Genomic DNA, 20268 nt, shown 5'->3' with positions numbered 1-20268 from the left:
GATCTAACATTGTTAAGGATATCCGATGCATTTTGAGCATATGTATCCTTGTTTCTCAAAACTAAAAGCTAAGTTCCTCAAAAATAATCTACCATTGCTAAGGATATCTGATGAATTTGGACAATATGTATCCTTGTTTCTCAAAACAACAGCTAAGTTCCTCAAAATGATCTAATATTGCTAAGGATATCAGATACATTTGTACCCTATGCATCCTTGTTTCTCTCAACTAAATGATAAGTTCCTCAAAATGATCTAACATTGCTAAGGATATCAGAAGCATTTTGTCCAAATCCAGCCTTGTTTCTCAAAACTAAAAGCTAAGTTCCTCAAACTGATCTAACATTACTCAGGATATCAGATGCATTTTGACTATATGTATCCTTGTTTCTCAAAACTAAAAGCTATGTTCCTCAAAATGATCTAACATTGCTAAAGATATCAGATTTATTTTGGCACTATGCATCCTTCTTCCTCTCAACTAAATGATTAGTTCCTAAAAATGATCTAATATTGCTAAGAATATCAGATGTATTTTGTCCACATCCATAATTGTTGCTCAACAAGTTTAGTTTCTCATAATGATCTAACATTGCTAAGAATATCAGATGCATTTTGACAATATGTATACTTTTTTCTTAAATCTAAAAGCTCAGTTTCTCATCATGATCTAACGTTGCTAAGTATGTCAGATACATTTTGACCCTACCCATTCTTTTTTCTCTCATCTAAATGATAAGTTCCTCAAAATGATCTAACATTGCATAGGTTATCAGAAGCATTTTGACAATATGCATCCTTGTTTCTCAAAACTAAAAGCTAAGTTCCTCAAAATGATCTAACATTGCTAAGGCTATCAGATACATTTCATCCACATCCATCCTTATTTCTCTCAACAAAATGATAAGTTACTAAAAATGACCTAACATTGCTAAGGATATCAGATACATTTTGACCACATGCACCCTTGTTTCTCAAAAATGAAAGCTAAGTTCCTCAAAATGATCTAACATTGCTAAGGATATCAGATGCATTTTGATCACATGCATCCTTGTTTCTCTCAAATAAATGATAGGTTCCTCAAGATGATCTAACATTGCTAAGGATATCAGAAGCATTTTGTCCCAATCCATCCTTGTTTCTCAAAACTAAAAGCTAAGTTCCTCAAAATGATTTAACATTGCTAAGGGTATCAGATGTATTTAGACCCTATGCATCCTTGTTCCTCTCAACTAAATGATAAGTACCTCATAATGATCTAATATTGCTAAGGATATCAGATGCATTTTGACAATATGTATCTTTGTTTCTCAAAACTAAAAGCTAAGTTCCTCAAAATGATCTAACATTGCTAAGGCTATCAGATACATTTTTTCAACATCCATCCTTGTTTCTCTCAACAAAATGATAAGTTCCTCAAAATGATCTAACATTGCTAAGGCTATCAGACACATTTTGACCCTATGCATCCATATTTCTCTCAACTAACTGATAACTTTCTCAAAATGATCTAACATTGCTAAAGATATCAGATTTATTTTGACCTTATGCATCCTTGTTTCTCTCAATTAAATGATAAGTTCCTCAAAATGATATAACATTGCTGAAGATATCAGTTGCAGTTTGACTATGTACATACTTGTTTCTCAAAACTAAAAGCTAAGTTCCTCAAAATGATCTAACATTGTTAAGCATATCAGATGCATTTTGACCATATGCATCCTTGTTTCTCTCAACTAAATGATAAGTTCCTCGAAATGATCTAACATTGCAAAGGATATGAGATACATTTTGTCCAAATCCAGCCTTGTTTCTCAAAACTAAAAGCTAAGTTCCTCCAAATGATCTAACATTACTCAGGATATCAGATGCATTTTGACTATATGTATCCTTGTTTCTCAAAACTAAAAGCTAAGTTCCTCAAAATGATCGAACAATGCTAAGGATATCAGATTTATTTTAACCCTATGCATCCTTCTTCCTCTCAACTAAATGATTAGTTCCTCAAAATGATCTAACATTGCTAAGGATATCATATTTATTTGTCCACATCCATACTTGTTGCTCAAAAAGCTCAGTTTCTCATAATGATCTAATATTGCTAAGGATATTAGTTACATTTTGACAATATGCATCCTTTTTTCTTAAAACTAAAAGATAGGTTCCTGAACATGATCTAACATTGCTAAGCATATCAGATACATTTTGACCCTACCCATCCTTTTTTCTCTCATCTAAATGATAAGTTCCTCAAAATGATCTAACATTGCATAGGTTATCAGAAGCATTTTGACAATATGCATCCTTGTTCCTCAAAACTAAAAGCTAAGTTCCTCAAAATGATCTAACATTGCTAAGGCTATCAGATGCATTTCGTCCACATCCATCCTTGTTTCTCTCAACAAAATGATAAGTTCCTGAAAATGACCTAACATTGCTAAGGATATCAGATGCATTTTGACCACATGCACCCTTGTTTCTCAAAAATGAAAGCTAAGTTCCTCAAAATGATCAAACATTGCTAAGGATATCAGATGCATTTTGATCAAATGCATCCTTGTTTCTCTCAAATAAATGATAGGTTCCTCAAGATGATCTAACATTGCTAAGGATATCAGAAGCATTTTGTCTAAATCCATCCTTGTTTTACAAAACTAAAAGCTAAGTTCCTCAAAATAATCTAACACTGCTAAGGGTATCAGACTTATTTCGACCCTATGCATTCTTGTTTCTCTCAACTAAAAGATAAGTTCCTCAAAATGATCTCATATTGCTAAGGATATCAGAAGCATTTTGACAATATGCATCTTTGTTTCTCAAAACTAAAAGCTAAGTTCCTCAAAATGATCTAACATTGCTAAGGCTATCAGATACATTTTTTCAACATCCATCCTTGTTTCTCTCAACAAAATGATAAGTTCCTCAAAATGATCTAACATTGCTAAGGCTATCAGACACATTTTGACCCTATGCATCCATATTTCTCTCAACTAACTGATAACTTTCTCAAAATGATCTAACATTGCTAAAGATATCAGATTTATTTTGACCTTATGCATCCTTGTTTCTCTCAATTAAATGATAAGTTCCTCAAAATGATATAACATTGCTGAAGATATCAGTTGCAGTTTGACTATGTACATTCTTGTTTCTCAAAACTAAAAGCTAAGTTCCTCAAAATGATCTAACATTGCTAAGCATATCAGATGCATTTTGACCATATGCATCCTTGTTTCTCTCAAATAAAAGATAAGTTCCTCGAGATGATCTAACATTTCCCAGGATATCAGAAGCATTTTGTCCAAATCCATCCTTGTTTTTCAAAACTAAAAGCTAAGTTCCTCAAAATGATCTAACATTGCTAAGGATATCAGATGCATTTTGACCCTATGCATCATTGTTTCTCTCAAATAAATTATAAGTTCCTCAAAATGATCTAACATTACTAAGGATATCAGATGCATTTTGACCACAACCATCCTTGTTTCTCAAAAATGAAAGCTAAGTTCCTCAAAATGATCTAACATTGCTAAGGCTATCAGACACATTTTGACCCTATGCATCCATGTTTCTCTCAACTAGTTCCTCAAAATGATCTAACATTGCTAAGGATATCAGATGCATTTTGACCATATGCATCCTTGTTTCTCTCAAATAAATGATATGTTCCTCAAGATGATCTAACATTGCTAAGGATTTCAGAAGCATTTTGTACAAATTCATCCTTGTTTTTCAAAACTAAAAGCTAAGTTCCTCATAATGATCAGACATTGCTAAGGATATCAGATCCCTTTTGACCCTATGCATCCTTGTTTCTCTCAACTAAATGATAAGTTCCTCAAAATGAAAGCTAAGTTCCTCAAAATGATGTAAAATTGCTAAAGATATCAGATTTATTTAGACCCTATGCATCCTTGTTTCACTCAACTAAATGATAAGTTCCTCAAAATGATATAACGTTGCTAAGGATATCAGATGCATTTTGACCGCATGCATCCTTGTTATCCTTGTTTCTCAAAACTAAAAGCTCAGTTCCTCGTAATGATCTAACATTGCTAAGGATATCAGATGGAATTTGTCAATATGTATCCTTGTTTCTCAAAACTAAAAGCTAAGTTCCTCAAAATGATCAAAAAGATCTCAGTTGTTTCTCCCAACTGATCATTTAGTTAAGAGAAACAATGATGCATAGGGTCAAAATGTATCTGATATCCTTAGCAATGTTAGATCATTTTGAGGAACTTAGCTTTTAGTTTTGAAAAACAAGGATGGATTTGGACAAAATGCTTCTGAAATCCTTAGCAATGTTAGATCATCTCGAGGAACTTATTATTTATTTGAGAGAAACAAGGATGTATATGGTCAAAATGCATCTGATTTCCTTAGCAATGTTAGATCATTTTGAGGAACTAGTTGAAAGAAACATGGATGCATAGGGTCAAAATGCGTGTGATAGCCTTAGCAATGTTAGATCATTTTGTGGAACTTAGCTTTCATTTTTGAGAAACAAGGATGCATGTGGTCAAAATGCATCTGATATCCTTAGCAATGTTAGATCATTTTGAGAAACTTATCTTTTAGTTTTGAGAAAAAACGATGGATGTGGACAAAATGCATCTGATATCTTTAGCAGTGTTAGATCAATTTGAGGAAGTTATCATTCAGTTGCGAAAAACAAGGATGCATAGGGTCAAAATGCATCTGATAACCTTAGCAATGTTAGATCATTTTGAGGAACTTGGCTTTAAGTTTTGAGAAACAAGGATACATATTGTCAAAATGCTTCTGATATCCTTAGCAATGTTAGATCATTTTGAGGAACTTTTCAATTACTTGAGATAAACAAGGATGCATAGGGTCAAAATAAATCAGATAGCCTTAGCAATGTTAGATCATTTTGAGAACCTTAGCTTTTAGTTTTGAAAAACAAGTATACATATTGTCAAAATGCATCTCATATCCTTAACAATGTTAGATCATTTTGAAGAACTTAGCTTTTAGTTTTCAGAAACAAGTATGGATGTGGACAAAATACTTCTGATATCCTTAGCGATATATAGATCATTTTGAGGAACTTATCATTTAGCTGAGAGAAACAAGGATGCATAGGGTCAAATTAAATCTGATACCCTTAGCAATGTTAGATCATTTTGAGGAACTTAGCTTTTAGTTTCGAGAAACAAGGATACATATTGTCAAAATGCATCGGACATCCTTAACAATGTTAGATCATTTTGAAGAGCTTAGCTTTTAGTTTTCAGAAACAAGTTTGGATGTGGACAAAATACATTTGATATCCATAGCAATGTTAGATCATTTTGAGGAACTTATCATTTAGTTGAGAGAAACAAGGATGCATAGGGTCAAAATGCATCTGATATCCTTAACAATGTTAGATCATTTTGAGGAACTTAGCTTTTAATTTTGAGAAACAAGGATACTTATTGTCAAAATCATCGGATATCCTTTGCAGTGTTGGATCATTTTGAGGAATTTAGCTTTTAGTTTTGAGAAACAAGGATACATATTGTCAAAATGCATCGAATATCCTTAGAAATCATAGATCATTATGAGGAACTTACCTTTTAGTTTTGAGATACTAGAATGCATGTGGTCAAAATGCATCTGATATCTAAGACAATGTTAGATTATTTTGAGGAACTTATCATTTAGTTGACAGAAAAATGGATGAATAGGGTCAAAATGCATCTGAAAGCCTTAGCAATGTTAGATCATTTTGAGGAACTTATCATTTAGTTGAGAGAAACAAGGATGCATAGGGTCAAAATAAATATGATATCCTTAGCAATGTTAGATCCTTTTGAGGAACTTAATCTTTAGTTTTGAGAAACAAGGTGCTCAAAACTAAATTGTCAAAATGCATCTGATATCCTTAGCAATGTTAGATCATTTTGAAGAACTTAGCTTTTAGTTTTGAGAAACAAGGATAGATGTGGACAAAATGCGTCTGATATCCTTAGCAATGTTAGATCATTTTGAGGAACTTAAGCGTTTAGTTTTGAGAAACAAGGATACATATTGTCAAAATGCTTCTGATATCCCTAGCAATGTTAGATCATTTTGAGGAACTTATCATTTAGTTGAGAGAAACATGGATGCATGTGGTCAAAATAAATCTGATATCCTTAGCAATGTTAGATCATTTTGAGGAACTTATCATTTAGTTGAGAGAAACAAGGATGCATAGGGTCAAAATAAATCTGATATCCTTAGCAATGTTAGATCATTTTGAGGAATCTAGCTTTTAGTTTTGAGAAACAAGAATACATATTGTCAAAATGCTTCTGATATCCTTAGCAATGTTAGATCATTTTGAGGAACTTGTCATTTAGTTGAGAGAAACAAGGATGCATGTGGTCAAAATGCATCTGATATCTTTAGCAATGTTAGATGATTTTGAGGAACTTATCATCTAGTTGAGAGAAACAAGGATGCATAGGGTCAAAATGCATCTGATATGCTTAGCAATGTTAGATCATTTTGAGGAACTTAGCCTTTAGTTTTGATAAACATGGAAGATATTAAATGTGATTTTTTTTTGTTTTAAGTACATTACATGTCATTTTAAGATACATAAAAAAAATAATAAAAAAGTCCCCAAAAAATTCAGCCCAAAGAAGTTCTACTACAAACATTATTTTTCTAATTGTAAAATTCACGATTAACATATTTATATCATTCTCATTTTGAATTTAGAAAATATTAAATGTGAATTTTTTTATGTTTTAAGTATGTTAAATGTCATTATAAGACATGTACAAAAACTAAAAAAAATTGGGGGGGGGGCTGGAGGGGGGATGGAGGGATAGGGCTTAGGGCTATTGGGGGAGGACTTGGAGCCCAAATAAAAATAAGTAAGATTTGCCTAGGATACTAAGCTCGCAAACCATTTAATTGCAGTGTTTACGCACTTTTTAGTTTTGATATTGCTCTTTACCGACCTCTGAAGATCCAGGCTCAAAAATATTTAACAATTCGTTAACTATAAGGGGACTGTATAAGCCATTCGATAAATTATATTAGAATTAATCCCTTTACCCTCTAAGAATACAAATCAATAACTTACTTCTTGCTTGTAGCTTTCATCAATATTCCTTTTGTTAGAATTCATTGTGTTATTTCAAATACCAATTTTGAACTGAGAAAATAACTCGCCATCAGAGTTTTTATACCCATGTTCAAGGCGAAACATACAAACCATGCCAAGCATATTACTTAACAGATAGAATTACGTAACCATCAACTGTATATAACCATACCAGGAAAAAACTATCGGTGTATGAAAACAGCCATGACTCTAACAGAAACATGAAATTTTTAAAAATCTTTGTAGTAAGAACAACACAAATTTTCATGATATGCTGATTATAATTAAAACATAAAAACCGACCGATGATTTGACTTTATAGGCGTGAAGTTTTTTTTATATGATGCATGTATAAAAGGTAATGTGTATTTTTAATGTCTAGAGTTTTATTGATGGAAAAATGCCCCAAAAGATTGACTATGTTTCTGCTTGGAATGCTAGCCCGCTTGTATGATGGGAGTACTGTCCGCTTCCTTAGATTGACATAATAAGGGGGTACTGTCCGCTACCTATCATTGACACGATAAGGGGGTACTGTTCGCTCTCTTTCATTGAACCAATAAGGGGGTACTGTCCGCTCTATTAGATTGACACTTTACTACTAATGTTGACCACAAACATTAATGTTTTCATCAGTCTTTCTCAAATCCCCTCTTGTATTTACAACAGATTCGGGCCTATTCTTGATTTAAAAACTTCCCAAGTCGCTGGCTGGACGCTGGTCTTCTTCATTACTCATCAAGAGAAGAAGAAATCTGGTATAAACGAAACGGCTGTGGCGTTTCAGAACCCTTGCATAATAGTTCATATAATAGATAATAGATTTACCTTGGCATTCAATAAGATCCAAGGAATCTAATTAAAAGTGAGCATACACAAAGGCCAAACTAGGCCAGTAGCCTATGAGAAATCCAAAAATACCCAAGACAATGAAAAAGACCCAATGGGGGGCCCTGGTCTATCAAAATATTTCTATGGTTTCCCAGGGAATTTAATGTAATTTTCTTCCGTCTCCGCTTTAAAAGAAAAAAATTATTAGCATTTTGGCATTCCCGCTTTCAATAAAATTTTTTAGGTATTATCATTCAAAATTGATAGCCCCCTATCACCCCCCCTCTAGGGTATAACATACAATTTTTTCTATAAGTCATATTTTTGGGGTCACTTCCGTTTCAATATTCAATTCCCCAACCTTGTACATAGTCTATAGCTAAATTTTTCTCAATAGAAGGTTGTTGTTGGGGGAGAGGCAAAAATTTTTCAGAAAGAAGATTGTATTTTGTTTGATCTATCAGGCTTTCAATAATTGTGTGTTGAAAATTAATAAAATGTATCTAAAAATAGTAAAAGAAAAAAATTTCTACAAACTTACGATTCAGCTGTCGCAACAATCTGTTGACTATTAATTTCAAAATCTAACTGAATCTGTATAGTATATGCGTTCTATTCAACTTAAAAATCAAATTCTTGACTAAGAATGATGTAATAATCTTATAGCAACTGGGAAACTGCATTTTAAATGGTTTAATCTCATCAAACAATTCGTGGTAACGTTCTGTAAGTAAGAAGCGACCCGGTTAAATAGTAACCGAAACTCTAAAAACCGATACCAATTTTGATACCAATACACACATCAAAAGAATCAAATTTGTATACTGATTTCAAATATATAATATAATGTCAAATATAAAAATTTTATATAATTTAATCAAGTTTTTCTGTTTCGTTGATTTTGAATTGAAATTATCAAGTATTTTGGGCAATAGGTTGCATCAAGACTGGGCTGGGTAATTGTAGACAGAGAAAAGCCAAGACCAGATAGTCCAAGTAATTGAGAGGCAAATGTTTCAATGGCTGAGGCACGGGTAAATGGCAGGAGTATGAATGACTTTCTTATTGGACACATACTTGTCAGGTTAGTTTTTGGAAAGGCATAGGGCCTACCTGCCTAGAGTCTTTGGCATGCTGATCAAGAATTTAAAATTTAAGATTTTTTTTTTTTTTTTTTTTTTTTTTTTTTTTTTTTTTTTTGTCGAAAAAATTTCCAGATACCTCGCTATTCTTCTGTAATTTTTTAGTGGTCATATACCTAGAAAGAATTGTTATCGGACTTCAAACTGTCCAAATACTTTACTACTTTACCCCGGTAAATACCCCCCAGAAAATACCCCCCCCTCGTGGAAAAACAGGCTTTCCAAATTTAAGAACCTTATTTGAGTTTGATTTGTTTTATTTCCATAGGGGGAAGGTGTTTTGGTACTTGTTTATTATGGGCAACTCTCTCAAGTTTACGCTGTGGAACAAAACCAGTTTCTTCGTTTGTTTTTTTCAGCTTAGCGCGAGACAAGACGAAGACAAGTGACAGAATATATTGGAAATATAAAATTTGAGCTATATATTTGCACATTGAGGGGGGGGGGGAGTAAAGTATTTGGATAGTTTGAAGTCAGAAAACAATTCTTTCTAGGTATAGGGCCGCTAAAAAACTATAGAAGAATAGCGAGGTATCTGGAAATTTTGTTAACTAAGAGAGAAAAAAAAAAATCTAGTTTAAAGTAAATGTAATTTTTCATTTAAGTGTTTTTTCCAAGTGTTAAATGGTTTTTTTTTCAATGACCGTTTTTCCAAGTATTAAGTACTATTATTTGGTTAATGTAGTGTTTCATTTAAATGTTTTATGATGATCGCTGATCAAAGTTTATGTTATTTGTGCCTTTCATTTATGTTATTTTACTGTGTCTATGACTTTAAAATGCACTTATTTATCTATCTATCTAATATGCCGAATAATTGTACCAAACACAATTTGCATGCAGACCCGCTATGCTTTACTCCCCCCCCCCACCCTAATGTGCAACTCTATAGTCCAAATATATTTCTAAACTAACGAAGAAACTAACAAAAAAACCGGTGTGTTCCCGAATTTTAAACAGCATGATACACAAGTACCAAAATTCCTCCCCCTACGAAAATTAAAAGAAATAAAACTCAAATAAAATTCTCATATTTGGAAAGCCTTATTTTTCCACGGGGGGGAAGGTGTTTACAGGTGGATATTTTTCGCGGGGCGTATTTTCCGGGGGGTATTTTCAGCGGGGGGAGGGGGTATTTTCCAAAGGGGGTATTTTACGGAGGGTATTTTCCGCGGTGGGGGGGTATCTTACGAGGGGGGTTATTTTCTGGGGGGTATTTCTTGGAGGGTATTTTCGGAGGGGGTATTTTCCGGGGAGGTTTTCGCCGGGGGAGGGGTAAATGCATAAAACCGGCAGCGCATTAGCGGTGCCTAAGTAAAGGAAGATGTTGCCACAATGTATTATTTTTAGTTTCTTTCTTTCTTTCTTTCTTTTAGATCACTTCGTATTAAAGGAGTTGTAGAAACTTCAAAAAGGGCTCATTCAATGGAAATTGGAAGGGCTTGTGCCCTTTTTAATACCCGGAATTGATTGGAAGGCAAATAACATCCCTTCTACGCCTACCATTTCCCCAAACACATCCAATCAAAATTTTGAGATAGCCATTTTGTTCAACGTACTTGAAAGATCTGGAAATTATGTCTTTGAGGAGGGCACTCCACCCACAGCCCCCAGGGTAAGGGTTATAAGTTATTTCCTATGGGCATAGAGGGTTTATAAAAGGATATATACGGTTTATAAGGGCATATAAAAGTAACTGAATTTTTTTTTTCATTTTTATAACTTTAAGAAATCAAAAATTGATTAAGATTTTCGAGGAATAAATATCAGCATATGCATATTAAACGGACAATTCACACTTTTTTTCAAATTTTTCAGTAAAGTACAACTTATATTCTGGCTTTTAGAAAGCATAGCGGTTTGGAACTCTGCTCATATTAATTTCTGCTCGTTTTGAGTTTGACTCTTAATTTCTGTTTGTTTTGGATTTCATTTATATATTGATACTGATTTGTGGTAGTTGTATGCATGGTCGATTATTTAATTCTATTTTTGTTTATTTTTGGTTTAATGGAGTTCTTTACTTTTTTTTGGGCAAAAAACTATTTTGTGGAAAAAGTTTTTTTAATTAATTACTGAGAAGGCCGATTATTTAAGTGAAAAAAATGAATAGATTATTCAGATGTGTGGATGGTTCAATGTTTCCTTCTACATTGGGGTTCCTTAGCCAAGGAACTGTGGAGCTACAAAGAACATACAAGCGTCAAACCGAAAACAAAAAGAGTTTTTTGGTGATTTTTTCGGACCTTATTTTTTAGAGGGGAGGGAGGTGTATACCCCGAAGATCTTTTTTGTATAATAGTTTTTTTTGTATAATAGTTCCCTCAGCCCCCCCCCCCTTCAACAACAAAATGTTTTATTCTTTTGACCCAGAGAATGATACCTGAGAGTTTCGAGCCAATCCCTATGTCATCATCAAGCAATTCCCCCCTTTTCAATCATATACCTTATGATTTTATACTTATTTATGTGCCTTACCCCAGGGACTTTTTTTCAGATCTCATCTACTAGAATTTTTTTCCGAAAGCTGCCACCTGTTCATAAGAACAAAATGTCATCTGTGCAATAGAAACAGTTTATTTGCAGATTATCGATGTCTTTGATATTACAGCAGCTTTGAATAGATTACGTTACATTAAATATTAATTGGTAATTACATTAAACTGGTAATTCTCATTAAATGGTAGATGGCAAATGGTAGTGTTTTCCTCCCTTTTCTTTTCATTCAATAAATTAAAGTGAATTATCGTAGGAATTCCGACTATTTCAACAGATCCAAGGCTATTATATAATTGGTAAATGTCTGTAAAGTCCCAGCAAATCACTATTCTGAACCAATTACGATATGTCATACAAGGGTACCTGAGGTGATTATTTCCAAATTATACAGTTAGAGTTCATAAACGGGAGATTTTAGTCCATTACAAGAGCTATGTTTTCTCATGTGTGCTGTCCAAAGAGCTTCGTTAACTTTTTAGAGTGAACACTGGCGCTAGTCTCGACAACAAAAAAAAAATTCTCCGGGGCCGTATAGCGTCTGGGGTTTCTTGGCATGTATTCAGAGCAGTAATAAGACAAAATTGTGTAATTGGTGTAGTTCAGAAAGTTAGTACCGTAATAGTTGCCTTTGCTCAGTTTCAAAAAAAAAAAAAAAAAAAAAAAAAAAAAAAAAAAAACACGATTATGAAGCTTTAACATATTGCAAAGAAACTCCAAGCAACAGATAGCCTTTATGATTTTTTTTTTGTCAACAGTAGCGCCAGTTTCCACTCTTGAAAGCTACTGATACTCTGTGAGGGTCATCAAATAATAATAAAAAAAGACACAAGACACTTACCTCAAAACCAAATTTGTAGCATTGATTAATTGTTTCTCTGCCTCTTGATAAAATTGCTCCATGCTCCGGCTCCCCCATGAATGTTTCATCAAATTCTGAGTACTTCTTTTCCACTTCTTCAATAGCTCGTAAAATATACTGACTAATATCTATTGCCATGGCCTACGAAATAAAAAGAAAATCTTGTTAAGAATAAACCCTCCTCAAATTTTCAATATTATTCATGTTACTTCCAAATTAGTAGTGGGGGCGTGGGCCCTTCTATAAGAGCCCTGTGCCTTTTCCTATGAGAGCCCTCTGATGTCACAACAACCCTGGCAAGATTCCTATGAGTGCCCTGGCAAAATTCCCATGATAGCCCTGTTTCTCGGTGAAATTCCTGCCCAGGCAAGATTTGGCACGATCAGGTGCCACAATTTTAGGTCAAATTCCCAGGTGCTTCAACTACTTGGAACGTGGTCAATATAATACATAAGTTTTAATAATAAGCTCCTAAACCCTCATTTTTTGCTCAAGACACCATTTATTTTTTTTCTAGAGTTCTTGACCCCGCCAGGACTCGAAAGGTCATTCCATTCCAGTGGTACTGCGCCCCAAGCAAATCGTCCATGAAAGCTTTGTCAATATTTTGTATATTGAACCATATTCTAAAAATAAACTATTACAAGACACCTGAGATTGGTGACACGACAGGTGTCGTTTGTGTCTGATGTCACAACAACCCTGGCAAGATTCGTATGGGAGCCCTGGCAAAATTCCCATGATAGCCCTGTTTCTAGGCGAAATTCCTGCCCAGGCAAGATTTGGCACGATCAGGTGTTACAATTTATGAGAATATCTCTTCTATGTGTTTTGTTGGATTAAATGATATTTCATACCTTGCTTATGCTGATGATACTCTTCTAATTAGCCGGTCTAAATTCAGACTGTCGCAGATGGTTCATAAGGTTTTTTTTTTTTTACTAAAATCGGTCTTTCACTTAACGTTGGTAAATGTGGGCACCTTTCTTTTAATTTTTCCTCCCCTCCTAAGCCCCTAAGTTCAAAAAAAAATTTCCATCCATCATGTAGATTCGGTTGTTCGGTATTACACTTACAAGGATCCGGGATACTAGAACAAAGATCCAGATTGGTTACTCTACAATTGTAACCAAACGAGCCAAATATAATCGTGTTGCCTTTGGAAAGCCTTATTCTACTTTTTCCCTTTGTTCCCCCATTTGTTGGCACTCATTAGAACCACGTGTTTACATCGAAATTTGGCACGCATTTGGAAAAACATCTATTTCCAGGGGACATTTACTTTCAAGATATTAATAAAGGGGAAATGTGTGTCTTACTCGTTCATAACAATAAATCTTAAGAACACAGACAATGAAAACAAATTGACAAGCAATAAAACATAGAAAAAAAAACACGACAAAAACTAAAAGATGAAAATGTCATATCATACCCAAAAAAGAATCAACTACTATAGGAAACTGCGGGGGGGGGGGGCTTCTAGTCTACAACCCCGCAGGGTAGGGAAGGGGCAGTGATATTAGATACAATTTCAGACATATTAAGAACTGCTACATGTTAGATGTTCATCTCTTCCATGGGAAAAATCTTTAATGTCCCAACCTTAACTTTTAAGCTGTAGTTCAAGCAACAATGACATTACACCTCCAGCATGGCACATACACATGCGTATCAAACAGTTCGTGGTAACGAACTGTAAGTAAGGAGCGACCCGGCTCAATGGTAACCGAAACTCTAGAAAACGGGTTTTTGATACCAATAGATATATCAAAGGAATCAGATTTCAATGCTGAATTCAAATATATAAGTTTCATCACGTTTAGTGTTATCTATCAAAAGCTATACGCCTGAGATTATTTGACTGATTTTCAAAAAAAGGGGGAAGACCCCCTAGAAGCTGTAGAAATATAATGAAATTAACACAATCATATTCAGTGTATCAAAAAACTCGACGGCATAAGTTTCAAGCTCTTATATGCAAAAATGTGGAATTTTCTATTTTTTGCCAGAAGAAAGATCACGGATGCGTGTTTATTATTTTTTTTTTTCTTTTTCCCAGGGGTGATCATATCGACCCAGTGGTCCTAGAATATCGTGAAAGGACTCATTCGAACGGAAATTAAAAGTTCTAGTCCCCTTTTTAAGTGACCAAGAAAATGGACGGCAACTAGGCCCCCTCGCACGCTCATTTTTTCCCAAAGTCACCCGATCAAAATTTTGAGATAGCCATTTTGTTCAGCATGGTCAAAAATATGATAAATATGTCTTTTAGGATGACTTAATCCCCCGAAATCCCCGGGGGGAGGGCTGAAAGTTATGAACTTTACTCAATGTTAACATATAGTATTGGTTATTGGGAAGTATACAGACTTTTTCAGAGGAGATTTTTTCAGGTAGGTGGGGAAGGAGAGGGTCGGGGGCTATATGGAAGGATCTTTCCATGAAGGAAGTTTTCATGGGGGAAGGGAAATTGCCATGAAGGGGGCGCCGGACTTGCCAGCATTATTTATTGGTTATTGGGAAGTATACAACCATTTTCAGGAAGGATTTTTTCTGGAGGGGGGGGGCTAGAGGAGGGGAGTACTCTGGAGAATATTTCCGTGGAAGATGTTTCTTTGGGGTAAGGGACGTTTCTATGAAGGGGGCGCCGGATTTCCAAGCATTATTTAAGAAACGATCAGAAGTTAAATAAAAAAAAACAAGTTTTTTCAACTGAAATGTAAGAAGGAATATTAGAACTTAAAACGAAGAGAAATTATAACGTATGTAAGTGGGTCGGCCCCCAAGTCCATACCTAAATAATTATACTTCGGTTTTTTTTTTAGTGCTTTCAAAAGCGCTGCCGATTCTCAATAAAATGCCTGTGTGATTCAGGAGTTTCTGAATCAAATTTTTTTTTAAACTTTTAACGTAAAGAACGTCATATTGACTAAGGGGAGAACCCCTTCATATAAGTAATAACATATACGTAATAAAAAAAAACAATAAAAAAACAAGCGATACGGCTCAATAGTAATCGAAACTTTTAAAAACGAAATTTTGATGTCAATAAATGTATCAATCGAATGTGTTTATAATGCTGATCCTAAATATATAAATTTTATTAAGTTTAGTATTACTCATCAAAGGCTACGAGCCTGAGAAAATTTACTCGATTTTTTAAAGAGGGGGAAACATCCCCTACAAGTGAAAGAATTTTAATGAAAATCACACCGTCAGATTCAGCGTATCAGAAAACCCTATTACATAGGTTTCAAGCTCATATCTGCAAAAATCTGCAACTTTGTATTTTTTGCCAGAAGAAAAATATACGAATATAGAAGTTAGTTACGTAAGTTAATTTGTAAAGACATCCATTTAGCAAAAGAAAAGTAAAATTTTTATGCAAATAAAAGCTGCATTAACTAAAAAACGATCAGAAATTAAATAAAAAAAACAAGTTTTTTAAACTGAAAGTAAGGAGCGACATTAAAACTTAAAACGAACAGAAATTATTCCGTATATGAAAGGGGCTGTCCCCTCCTCAACGCCTCGCTCTTTACGCTAAAGTTTGACTCTGTCTCACAACTTTATTTTTTAAAACAATAAAAAAACTTTAGCGTAAAGAGCAAGGCGTTGAGGACGGGACAGCCCCTTTCATATACGGAACAATTTCTGTTCGTTTTAAGTTTTAATGTCGTTCCTTACTTTCAGTTTAAAAAACTTGTTTTTTTTATTTAATTGCATATTAAGGGTGATATATTTCTTAAGCAAAAATACCTAATTGGAGAGCTTGGAAGATCATCATGCGAAAAAGGCAGATGTCCAAACCGATAAAAGTATGCTTATGGTCCAGAGCGGAATGATGCTACGATACTGTTTTCACACTAGCATCAGCTCTCCACATGACACCCCCCACCTTGAAAACAGAAAAAACCCCTTTCTTTGCTAGTGTTTGATACTATAAGTATTTCACCTCACAAAGTTACATCATTACTCCCCCCTGTGACATACCCCTGTCATTGCCCCATCTCCCCACATAACACTTTTCAGACATTTCTCGCTAAAAAAAATTTCAAGTCATTCATTTGGGTTTTTCACAACCAATTCGTACCACCGCCAGGACTCGAAGGGGCAATTTTCTTCCATTGATTCCGCCCTAACCGAGAGGACTAACAACCAATTCCTAATATTTTTTCAGTTTTCCTTGACAATAACAAATTTTCTGTCAAAGGTAAAAATTTCAAAGAGGTAATGTATTTTTCTTCATATATTTCATAAGTAATCAACCATTTTTTTCATCTGACCTATTAAATAAAATCATTTTTCTAATATTTTTTATTCATTAGTCAAATCAATATTCACAACACTCTTTAAATATATTATATCAGGTTCTATATTTTCAATATCATCCTCGCTATCTTCAACTATCAATATATTCCTCAGAGGGGGCATGTCCTCAACCAAACGCTTACGGTAAAAAAAAGCTTTATTAGTTCAGTTTTTACGAAAATGACTTAATTTCAATCCAAAGCTAGGCTTTTTCTAACCAAAGATTCGCATTTGATCCAGAGAATTATATTTTCTATAATTTTCTTACAAAACTAGAGTTTCCGGTCAAAAAAGCTTTATTAGTTCAATTATTAAGGAAATGGCGCAGTTTTGTTCCAAATCTAGGCTTTTTTATAACCAAAGATTCACATTTGATCCAGAGAAAAGTATTTTCTATAATTTTCTTACAGAAACTAGAGTTTACGGTCAAAAAAAGTTATTAGTTCAATTTTTACGGAAATGGCTTATTTTCGATCTAAAGCTAGGCTTTTTTCTAACCAAAGATTAACATTTGAACCAGGGAAATATATTTTCTATAATTTTCTTACAAAAACAAGAGTTTGCGATTAAAAAAGCTTTATTAGTTCAATTTTTACGGAAATGTGAAATAACGACTACCATGAGTCTTACGAGAAAATAAAGAAGATTGATCCAAGCATAAAATTTATACAAAGACTTGACGTATTTACTAGTATTGCGCCAAACTCGTGATTGATTAGTGATGATTTAGCTGAATCTCTCATGACAATTTATTTTACAATATATAGATTTAATAGAACTTACATCGAATTGAAGATTCATCTGACGATTCATTATAACGTGCTTATGTATTTCGATCTCAATGCAAACTAAAGTAAAAAAGCATAAATACTTTTCTTATTATATATACAAAACAGGTGCTATTACCTGGCAATGCTCAAACATGTTTCTGATACATGAGAAGACAATAATACCCACACAGCCCCCCCCCCCCGAAGATCACACGCCAAACAATTACACATGAGGAGCACTAACCTATGCACTTGGGAACCCCCCAAAGGTAACTTAAACCTAACCCCCATAATGGAACTAAATCTCAGCCATTGTGTTCTTGCCAATGTATTTTCTTAACTCTTTTGATCCCCAAATTATGCAGACCTGAAGAAAATATTATAAGGCTTAAAAACTATCCTTGCGAACAAAATTATAATTTTTGTTAGTACTAATGCATTCACATTCATTGATTTTTTTTTTGTTTTGGACTATTACCTTCAATTATATTAATGAAAAGCGATGTTTTGGAGATCGCGTCAAATTCACTTTCTCGGGTGGGGTAAGGAGTATTAAAAAAACTAGAGATTCCTTCTAGAGCATGTGACCTGAGATTTACATATCTTAAAGATTATTTACCTATTTCAATTGTATTATTTTCCAGGGTTTTAATGGATCCAGGACATGAAAAATTCAACCTCGTTTGAACTGTGAAACGTAGATTATTTTTATATAGTGATATGTCTACCTAAGCTGGGTTGACTAAAAAACATCAACCATGATTGAATCACACGACTTAGCCTAATTTTTATAGTATCACGCCTATTCATGTCAGTGTTATATCAGAGCCCTTTTTTTTAATATCCCACCCGAGAACTCGATGCATTCGTATTTTTTGTATGTGAAACTAGTGACATGATGATTTTGTTTTGCCGTGTGAAACTTTCATATTTTTCTTCGTAAAATTTATACAATAATTTTTTTTTCCTCCCATCGCAAAACTTATTTTCAAATGGAACTTTATTTTGTACGGTGATTGTTGCTCATTTTTCAAAAAATTTAACTTATCATTATATACTAGTATGTTAACCTAACTTAACCTAAGCAGGCTAGGTTAGGTTAGATTAGGTTAGATAACGTGTCATCTAACCTAATCTATCCTAACCTAGCCTGTGTAGGTAAAGTTAGGTTAACCTACTAGTATATAATGATAAATTAGTACTGAAAAATTTAGTACTAAGAAAAATTGTAATTTTGCTGGCAAGGATACTTTTTAAGCCTTATAATATTTTTCAAGTCTGCATAATTTGGGAATTATTAGATTTAAGAAAATACATTGGCATTAACACAATGGGTGAGATTTAGTTCCATATGGGGGTTAAGTTTAATTGACCTTCGGGGGGTTCTCAAGTGCATAGGTTAGTGCTCCTCAGGTAAACTTGTTTGGCGTGTGATCTTTGGGGGGGGGGGCTGTGTGGGTATTATTGTCTTCTCGTGTATCATGAACATGTTTGAGTATTGCCAGATAATAGTACCTGTTTTGTATATATAATAAGAAAAGTGTGGATAATTTCGGAGACCAAACTGCCTTTCCATGACGATAAAATAAAAGTTCAAAATAGAGATAAAATCCTTTTTAATAGACAGTGTATGGAAAATTCCCAAAAAATACCAGATATTTCAGTCACATATACAGTAACCGTCATCAGTAGTAAAACCTAAATTCCATACACTGTCTATTAAAAAGGATTTTATCCCTATTTTGAACTTTTGTTTTATCGTCATGGAAAGGCAGTGTGGTCTCCGAATTTATCAACACTTTTCTTATTATATATACAAAACAGGTGCTATTATCTGTATATATAATATTGTATATTATATAATATAATATAATATAACATATATTATATAAATTGTATATATAATGAGAAAAGTGTTGATAATTTCGGAGACCACACTGCCTTTCCATGACGATAAAATAAAAGTTCAAATTAGGGATAAAATCCTTTTTAATAGACAGTGTATGGAAAATTTACAAAAAATACCAGATATTTCGGTCACTCATACAGTGAGCGTCATCAGTAGTAAAACTTAACTTCCATACACTGTCTATTAAAAAGGATTTTATCCCTATTTTGAACTTTTATTTTAAGAAAAGTGTTTATGCTTTTTTACTTTAGTTTGCATTGAGATAGAAAAACATAAGCAAGATATAATGAATCGTCAGATGAATGTTCAATTCGATGTAAGTTCTATTAAATATATATATTGTAAAATAAATTGTCATGAAATATCATGACAAGATAAAGTATCACTAATCAATCACGAGTTTAGCGCAATACTAGTAAACACGTCAAGTCCTTGTATAAATTTTATGCTTGGATCAATCTTCTTTATTTATTAATAATCTTCTTTATTTTCTCGTAAGACTCATGGTAGTTGTTATTTCACATTTCCATAATAATTGAACTAATATAGCTTTTTTGATCTCAAACGCTAGTTTTGGTAAGAAAATTATAGAAAGAATATTTCCCAGGTTCAAATGTGAATCTTTGGTCAGAAAAAACCTAGCTTTGGATCGAAAATAAACCATTTCCGTAAGAATTGAACTAATAAATCTTTTTTTGACCGTAAACTCTAGTTTCTGTAAGAAAATTATAGAAAATACTTTTCTCTGGATCAAATGGGAATTTTTGGTAACAAAAAGCCTAGGTTTGGATCGAAAAGAAGCCATTTCCGTAAAAGTGAACTAATAAAGCTCTTTTGAC

General features: G+C 33.6%; 1 protein-coding gene across 1 annotated transcript in view; it reads right to left on the bottom strand.

Annotated features, from left to right (window-relative positions):
• LOC148953807 (mitogen-activated protein kinase kinase kinase 4-like) overlaps positions 1-17563 on the bottom strand; it is a 74787-nt gene extending 57224 nt beyond the window's left edge. The window contains exons 1-2 of the mRNA XM_089085911.1: positions 17534-17563; positions 12419-12580 (exon numbers count right to left, since the gene is read on the bottom strand). Of these exons, the coding sequence (XP_088942037.1) occupies positions 12419-12580; positions 17534-17563 (192 nt within the window). The remainder of the gene's footprint in view (positions 1-12418; positions 12581-17533) is intronic.
• Positions 17564-20268: the final 2705 nt, after the last annotated feature.

The sequence above is a fragment of the Artemia sp. Qi Xiang Cuo genome, chromosome 3 (genome assembly GCF_049724085.1).
Source record: "Artemia sp. Qi Xiang Cuo chromosome 3, ASM4972408v1, whole genome shotgun sequence".
Taxonomy (NCBI): domain Eukaryota; kingdom Metazoa; phylum Arthropoda; class Branchiopoda; order Anostraca; family Artemiidae; genus Artemia; species Artemia sp. Qi Xiang Cuo.
Note: the sequence above shows the minus strand (reverse complement) of the source record. Positions and strands in the feature narration are given on the sequence as shown.